Genomic DNA, 9,204 nt, shown 5'->3' on the forward strand with positions numbered 1-9,204 from the left:
TGCTCAGTGGAGGTTATCTCCGTTTTTGGCATTATTTTCACTCCACAGACAGTCGTCCACGGTAGCTTTGCTTTGTTGCAAGAGCCTCGCTTCTACATCTACCTAATCCCTCCTGCATTACTCTTCCTGTTGGACAAACTCATCAGCTTGAGCAGGAAGAAGGTGGAGATTCCTGTGATCACTGCTGAGTTGCTCCCATCAGGTAACACTCCTTGTCCAGAATATGCTGCTATGGTGTGTTGTGGATTTTCATTGTTCCCTTGGCCCTCTTACATTCTAGGTGTGACACATTTGGAGTTCAAGCGACCGCAGGGCTTCATGTACCGTTCAGGCCAGTGGGTTCGCATAGCTTGTTTGATGTTGGGCACAGATGAGTACCACCCATTCACACTGACATCAGCACCCCATGAAGAAACCCTCAGCCTTCACATCCGAGCTGTCGGGCCGTGGACCAGTCGGCTCAGAGAACTGTACACTGAAGAAAACTTGCTTGAGCTAGGCACATATCCAAAGGCATGGCAAAACCATTCCTTTGTCCACATGTGTAACGTTTCCTTTTCCATGACAACAGTATTGATCTTTACTTTCTCCCTTAGTTGTACCTGGACGGACCATTTGGTGAAGGTCATCAGGAGTGGGTTGACTTTGAGGTGTCTGTTCTAGTGGGAGGAGGAATTGGAGTTACTCCTTTTGCATCCATTCTGAAGGACCTGGTGTTCAAGTCCTCCATCAAGTCAAAGATTCTGTGCAAAAAGGTTCCAATCAAGCAATGGTGCACTCGTCTTAAATCTTGCTGAAGTCAGTGAAGTTAACATTGTTTGTTTGAAGGTCTACTTCATCTGGGTGACACGAACACAACGTCAGTTTGAATGGGTATCAGACATCATTCGAGAGGTGGAGGACATGGACACCCAGGAACTGGTCTCAGTCCACACTTACATCACTCAGATGGCTGAGAAGTTTGACCTCCGCACCACCATGCTGGTAAAATCTACAACCAACAGCTACGTAACTAACACAATCCCCAAATTCCCCAAAAATAGTTTAACAATATGTTTTCTAAATGTATCCGCTTAAATTAATGAAGTATATAAAATGTCCCAAATAACAATAGCTAACTCTGGTAGGTTTCTTAATATCACTAGTCTTGCTGAGAAGAAACATGTTCCTGTATATTATATATAATATTTAATCCAGCTGCAGTTCATAATTAGGAAATGTTGTCATTTTTTGCAACACTGCTTCATTATTACAGTCTTTATTTAATATGTTGCATAACTGGCTGGGAGCTAGCTTGATGTAATGCTATCATGAGTTGTGTAAGCAACAGGATTTCTAAACTGCTTTTAAAAATACATAACTGTGGTCGCTGAGGACCTGAGTGAGGAGAGCGTCTGAACAGTGATTCACCATCAGTTTATTCATTCATTCATGTGTCTTGAAAACTTGCTAGCATCACACAACACAATGCTAATGGGCTAATGTTAGCATGAGCTGAGTACCATTGTGAGTAATAGGATTAAAAGTATGCTTAAAAACATATTTAGTTACACTGAAAAAAATTGGAATAATATTTACTTGAAAAAACCTAGGCAAGTTTTTTCACTTAGAAATTCCAAGTAAATTTTACAAGGAAAATTCTTAAGTAAATTTTACTTGCATATATTAGGTTTTTTTTTTTTTTTTATAAAAGAATAACAAGTAACATTTACTAGCAATTATCAATTGAAGGTTTTCATTGAATTTTACTCTGTCTTTTTTCATAACTGTTCCCCTTGTTTTCACTCAAGGTTGCCACAGAAGATCCAATTTGTTTTCAGTGCCGATGGTTCCCGGTTCAAACCCCACCCCTGCCACATTTCTCCATGTAATATGGAGGTGCGTCAGGAAGGGCATCCAGTGTAGAATTTGTGCCAAACCAACATGCAGATCCAAAATGGATGGCAACCTTGAGTGAAAACAAGGGGAACTGCTGAAGAGTTTTATTTTTTATGAATAAAGACAGTGTTGGGAAAATGTAGTGACACGGACCCACAACAGGGGGCGTAAATGAACGGACAATAGAGGAAGTTAAATGTGAACACTTTACTGTTGTGAATGTCACAACCACACACAGCAGATTATAGAATAAATACAAGTCAATGAATGAAGGTGTCGTGTGGGCAGGCTCGACGATAGGAGACATCCGTCTGGAGATGAACCGGAACCACACGATTTCCACCGCCACCGAAGCCGAAGGATACTGGAGCCGCCAAGTCCCGAAGTCCCCAGGTGGCCACCGTCTCAGCGTGTCGGATCTGGTACTGCTGGTGGAGAACAAAGACAGTCAAGTGTGGGTGTGTATACACCCCGTAACAATAACGGTGGGAATTCCACCTCCACCTCTAACACACACTCGTGCAGCGTCTGAGTACCACTTAACTGGTGGGAAGTAGGACGAAACAGTCGCAACCCACGCCGGTCCTCTGGGTAGACAGCTGCAACACAATAGCTCTTGGAATCAATCAATATAGTACGCAGGCAGAGAAAGTTACCTCTCAAAGAAGTACGATATCTCGGCGACGTGGTGGAGGTGTCATCCTGCTTTTATCCGGGGAGAAGTGCAGATGATCGGTGACAGCTGTCGTAGTTGATGAGTGACAGCTGTCACCTCGGCTGTTCCTGTAAGGCGGCAGCGCCCCCTTGTGCCTGAAGCCCGCACTTCAGGCAGGGCGCCCTCTGGTGGTGGGCCAGCAGTACCTCCTCTTCTGGCGGCCCACACAACAGGACCCCCCCCTCAACGGGCCCCTCCTCCCGACGGGAGCTTTGGGAGGGCCACGAAGTGGGCCGCCTTGGAGAACCGGTCCACTATCGTGAGGATGGTGGTGTGCCCCCGGGACGGCGGGAGGCCCGTGACGAAATCCAGACCAATGTGAGACCAGGGGCGATGAGGCACAGGAAGCGGCTGAAGGAGTCCCTGTGCCTTTTGGTGGTCCGCCTTGCCCCTGGCACAGGTGGTGCAGGCCTGGATGTAAGCCCGGACGTCAGCCTCCAGAGACGCCCACCAGAAGTGCTGCCGGACCACTGCCACGGTCCTACGCACCCCTGGGTGGCAGGAGAGCTTGGACCCGTGACAGAAGTCCAGGACGGCAGCCCTGGCTTCTGGTGGGACGTACAGTCTATTCTTCGGCCCTGTTCCGGGATCCGGGCTCCGTGCCAGGGCCTCCCAGACGGTCTTCTCCACGTCCCAGGTAAGGGTAGCCACGATAGTGGACTCCGGTACGATGGGTTCCGGTGGATCCGACAGCTCGGTCTTGACTTCATGTTCATGCACCCGGGACAAGGCATCCGACCTCTGGTTTTTGGTCCCGGGGCGGTAGGTGATCCGGAAGTCAAAACGCCCGAAGAACAGTGACCAGCGGGCTTGCCTGGGGTTCAGTCGCTTGGCGGTCCTGATATACTCCAGGTTCCGGTGGTCAGTAAAAACCGTGAAAGGCACTGACGCCCCCTCCAGCAGGTGTCTCCACTCCTCAAGAGCCTCTTTCACCGCAAGGAGCTCTCGATTGCCCACGTCATAGTTCCGCTCTGCTGGGGTCAACCTGCGGGAGAAATAGGCACACGGGTGAAGAACCTTATCGGTCTCTCCACTCTGGGATAGCACGGCTCCTATCCCTGAGTCAGAGGCGTCCACTTCAACCACAAACTGGCGACTGGGATTGGGCTGCACCAAAACGGGTGCAGTCGAGAAGCGCTGTTTCAACTCCCTGAACGCGGCATTGCACCGATCCGACCAGGTGAAGGGAACTTTTGGTGAGGTCAGGGCTGTCAGGGGGCTAACTACCTGACTATACCCCTTAATGAACCTCCTGTAAAAATTTGCGAAGCCGAGGAACTGTTGCAGCTTCCTACGGCTCGTAGGTTGGGGCTAGTCTCTCACCGCTGCGACCTTGGCCGGATCCGGGGCGACGGAGTTGGAGGAGATGATAAACCCCAGGAAGGACAAAGAGGTGCGGTGAAACTCACACTTCTCACCCTTCACAAACAGCCGGTTCTCTAACAACCGCTGCAGGACCTGATGTACATGCCATACATGGGTCTCAGGGTCCGGAGAAAAAATGAGTATATCGTCCAGATACACGAAGACGAATCGGTGCAGGAAGTCCCGCAAGACGTCATTTACCAAAGCTTGGAACGTCGCGGGGGCGTTAGTGAGGCCGACCGGCATGACCAGGTACTCAAAATGACCTAACTGGGTGTTGAATGCCGTCTTCCATTCGTCTCCCTTCCGGACCCGAACTAGGTGATATGCGTTCCTAAGATCCAGCTTTGTGAATATTTTGGCTCCATGCAGGGGGGTGAACACCGAATCCAACAAAGGCAACGGGTATCGGTTGCGAACCGTGATCTCGTTCAGCCCCCGGTAATCAATGCATGGACGAAGACCGCCATCTTTCTTGCCCACAAAAAAGAAACCTGCTCCCATCGGGGAGGTGGAGTTACGGATCAGCCTGGCAGCTAAGGAGTCCCGGATGTAGGTCTCCATCGATTCGCGCTCAGGTCGGGAGAGGTTGTACAATCTGCTGGACGGGAACTCCACGCCTGGCATCAAATCGATGGCACAATCGTACGGACGGTGCGGGGGAAGGGTGAGTGCCCGATCCTTGCTAAAAACGTCAGCAAGATCGTGGTACTCAACCGGCACCGCCGACAGATTGGGGGGAACTTTGATCTGCTCCTTAGCCTGGGAACCGGGAGGGACCGAGGATCCCAAACACACCCGATGGCAGGTCTCGCTCCACTGTACCACCACCCCGGACGGCCAATCAATCCGGGGATTGTGTTTTAGCATCCAGGGGAACCCCAGAATCACACGGGAGGTAGAGGGGGTCACAAAAAACTCTATCTCCTCCCGATGATTCCCTGACACCACCAGAGTTACTGGTAGTGTCCTGTGTGTGATTAAAGAGAGTAGGGTGCCATCTAGTGCTCGCACCTGCAATGGCGAAGGAAGCGCCACCAGAGGGAGCCCTACCTCCCTGGCCCATCTGCTGTATAGCAGATTCCCTTCTGACCCTGTGTCTACCAGTGCTGGGGCCTGAAGGGTTAAATCCCCGCTAAGGATTGTAACTGGGAGCCGTGTGGAAATATGTGTGTGTCCCACGTGAATTTCTTGGCCCACCCTAAGCCCAGTTTCTAGGGGCGGGCGTTGGTGTTTAACCGTTCGGGGCAGTCTCTCAATTGGTGCTCAATTGAGCCGCAAACAAAGCCTCCTCTGTCTATTCGGTGGTCTGAATGTGGCCCTGCTTGTGTCCATAGCTTCGTCAGCAGGGGGAGCTGTAGCCACACGGGGCGTAGAGGCCATGGAGCGTGGGAAGGGCGGACCTTTTTCGGACCCAGAAGGAAGAGGGACGGCGCGTGCCCGGCCACGCCCCTCGTCTCGTTCCCGATGGCGTTCTTCCAACCGATTGTCTAACCGTATAACAAGATCGATAAGCCCATCTAATTCCCGCGGTTCGTCCTTGGCCACCAGGTGCTCCTTCAGGACCGACGACAGTCCGTTTACGAAGGCAGCGCGGAGCGCAGCGTTATTCCAGCCGGACCTCGCAGCCACGATGCGGAAGTCGACTGCATAAGCGGCTGGGCTCCGGCGTCCCTATCTCATTGACAGCAGCACAGTTGAAGCGGTCTCTCCCCTGTTAGGGTGATCAAACACGGTTTTGAACTCCCTCACAAACCCAGTGTACGTGTGAAGGAGCCGTGAATTTTGCTCCCAAAGCGCCGTAGCCCAAGCGCGTGCCTCTCCTTGAAGCAGATTAATTACATAAGCTACTTTACTAGCATCAGACGCGTACATGACGGGACGTTGTGCAAAGACGAGCGAACACTGCATGAGAAAGTCCGTGCACGTCTCCACACAACCTCCATACGGCTCTGGAGGGCTTATGTATGCTTCAGGGGATGGTGGGAGGGGTTGTTGAACAACCACTGGAACATTCATATCCTGCACAGGGTCGGCAGGAGGAGGAGCTGCCGCAGCGCCCTGAGCGCTCGCCGCCACCTGTGCGGAGAGAGCCTCCACCCTGCGGTTCAGTAGGATGTTTTGCTCGGTCATCTGATCCAACCGAGCCATAAAGGCGGTGAGGATGTGCTACAGCTCACCAATCATGCCTCCTGCAGACGCCTGCGCTCCCTGCTCTCCCATTGGTCGTTCAACAGCTGGGTGACGCCCCTCGGAGTCCATGACACTGGCTGACATATCCTGTTGGGAAAGTGTAGTGACACGGACCCACAACAGGGGGCGTAAATGAACGGACAATAGAGGAAGTTAAATGTGAACACTTTACTGTTGTGAATGTCACAACCACACACAGCAGATTATAGAATAAATACAAGTCAATGAATGAAGGTGTCGTGTGGGCAGGCTCGACGATAGGAGACGTCCGTCTGGAGATGAACCGGAACCACACGATTTCTACCGCCACCGAACCCGAAGGATACTGCAGCCGCCAAGTCCCGAAGTCCCCAGGTGGCCACCGTCTCAGCGTGTCGGATCTGGTACTGCTGGCGGAGAACAAAGACAGTCAAGTGTGGGTGTGTATACACCCCGTAACAATAACGGTGGGAATTCCACCTCCACCTCTAACACACACTCGTGCAGCGTCTGAGTACCACTTATCTGGTGGGAAGTAGGACGAAACAGTCGTGACCCACGCCGGTCCTTTGGGTAGACAGCTGCAACACAATAGCTCTTGGAATCAATCAATATAGTACGCAGGCAGAGAAAGTTACCTCTCAAAGAAGTACGATATCTCGGCGACGTGGTGGAGGTGTCATCCTGCTTTTATCCGGGGAGAAGTGCAGATGATCGGTGACAGCTGTCATAGTTGATGAGTGACAGCTGTCACCTCGGCTGTTCCTGTAAGGCGGCAGCGCCCCCTTGTGCCTGAAGCCCGCACTTCAGGCAGGGCGCCCTCTGGTGGTGGGCCAGCAGTACCTCCTCTTCTGGCGGCCCACACAACAGACAGAGTAAAATTCAATGAAAATATTCAATTGATAATTGATAGTAGTACAGTGTACAGTTTTGCTTTAAAAAAAACTTACTGCACATCTCCAGGTAATTTTACATGTTGCCTGAAAAAATGACTGTGGTTTTTGAGTTTTTTGCCTAACTAACTAACTAATTAACTGACACAGATTTGGGCCTTAGAGAATTATGATATAGATAACCACAATATTAATTTAGGGAGGTGATGATGGATAAATAGTGGACTTAAGACCAGAGGATCCTTGGTTCAAATCCCAGTCAGGCCAGACTAATGGCCCTTGGGCAAAATCCTTAATCCCCAAGTTGTTCCTGATGTGTAGTGAGGGTCTTGCAGCACCCTGGCATCTGAATGTGAATGTGAGGCATCATTGTAAAGCACCTTGAGCTTCTAATTTTGATGGAAAAGTGTTGTATGAATGCACTTCATTTACCAAATTAATCCCTTGACATTGTGTTCCTATTTTGTGCACAGTATGTGTGCGAGCGCCACTTTCAGAAGGTGTGGAACCGCAGTCTGTTCACTGGCCTGAGATCCGTCACCCACTTTGGCCGTCCACCCTTCGTGTCCTTTTTCAGCTCTCTGCAGGAGGTTCACCATGAGGTCAGTCCATCCTTCATCATCACCTGCCTCACAGATAAACACAATCCATTCCAAGCAAACAACCAAAACAGCACATGCACATATTATTTCACTTTATACCTTCCTGTCTTTGAATGCAGGTGGGTAAAATTGGAGTGTTCAGCTGTGGGCCGCCTGGACTGACGAAGAATGTGGAGAAGGCTTGCCAGCAGATGAACAAGAGGGATCAGTCTCACTTCATACATCACTATGAGAACTTCTAGGTCTGACCTACGTGATTACAGAAGGAACAATGAGACAGAAACAGAATACAGCGTTAAAGACGTCATTATCTGACACTTTGTCACATGCAACCACAAATTGCTTTGATCTCAAACAACATTATTAATGATTCTTGCTGACAACTGATTAAATGACATCATCCCGGGTTTTTTTTTCCATCTTTGACCTTGGATATGAATTATGATTAGAGGTACATTAATTTGAAGATTTATTTAAGAAAATGATTTTCTTTCATCCATTGTCAAAAGTGATAAAGTTACTAATTCTGCTCAAAATACTATTATAATTATTGTGTGTCATAATGTCTTTTTGCTGTTGTCCCACAAATTGCATCTGCGGTTTGCAAGTATGCATATTTGCAACGATCATTTTTTGTATTAATCTCACAACTTCTTCTGACTTTATGTGAAATAACTGTAACTACCACATGAATCACAAATAAATTTACATTTTACAATAACAGATAAAGGTTTTTTTTAATTTTTATGTTTTATTTTATGGTCCCTGGTCCATGGCCAGACCTTCTGGTTCTGTGGGGTGCCTCAAATTATGCTTTTGGCTCTTACTGGTAGCAAATAGGAACTCAGTCTTTTGGACTTAAATAACTCTGGAACTAATCCAAAACTCTAAATCAAATGTGTGATTTGAATACTGAATCAGATTTTCCAAACTGTCTATAATTTTCACATTTAAATGTTTAATAATTATACGTATATTTTCTGCACAGGTGCAGTGTTGCTGCACATGTCTGGAAAGAACTCATTTGTTTGCCGATCAGGTGCACTTTAGACCGTCTGCGACTGTTGCGTGTGACACGTGGCATTGCCGTGCCATTGGCATTGTGTTCCAGACATAAGGAGGGTGTATGCAGATTGAACAAATCTGGCTCAGTATCATAGAGGTCTGATGAAATGTCCAGAAAACCACAGAAGTACTTCTTGTACTTCTAATTTGTTTGGTGACACAGGACAAGCTGTCACACTTTTGCCTGACGACACTGACTTGGGTACAAATGCTGTTTTTAAAAAAATCCAAGATGAACAAGAGCCATTATTTAAGAAAGGCAAAGGAGTTTGTTCTTTGAAAAGAAGAATAAGAAATGTTTCTCTATAAGCAACAAATTACACTCAGTGTTTCTGGTATAGTTTATGTTCCTTGACCATGTTGAACATGGTATAACAAGAAGCTTGCTAATTTTTTTTTAAGTCACATTTTCTCTGATATTTGGTCTGTTGATATAATGTAGTTAATGGGTGTTATGCACCTGGTGCTACAATAATCCATCATAAATGAAAAATAGAGGTTCTTTGTATTAACA

At 48.3% G+C, this 9,204-nt stretch overlaps 1 protein-coding gene across 1 annotated transcript in view; it reads left to right on the top strand.

Annotated features, from left to right (window-relative positions):
• The window catches only part of duox (dual oxidase), a 78,489-nt gene extending 70,143 nt beyond the window's left edge, over positions 1-8,346 (top strand). Inside the window, 6 exon segments of the mRNA XM_034176216.1 lie at positions 49-202; positions 281-513; positions 597-755; positions 829-984; positions 7,497-7,625; positions 7,745-8,346. Of these exon segments, the coding sequence (XP_034032107.1) occupies positions 49-202; positions 281-513; positions 597-755; positions 829-984; positions 7,497-7,625; positions 7,745-7,867 (954 nt within the window). The 3' untranslated portion in view covers positions 7,868-8,346.
• The last annotated feature ends 858 nt before the right edge of the window (positions 8,347-9,204 follow it).

The sequence above is a fragment of the Thalassophryne amazonica genome, chromosome 8, assembly GCF_902500255.1.
Source record: "Thalassophryne amazonica chromosome 8, fThaAma1.1, whole genome shotgun sequence".
Classification (NCBI taxonomy): Eukaryota; Metazoa; Chordata; class Actinopteri; order Batrachoidiformes; family Batrachoididae; genus Thalassophryne; species Thalassophryne amazonica.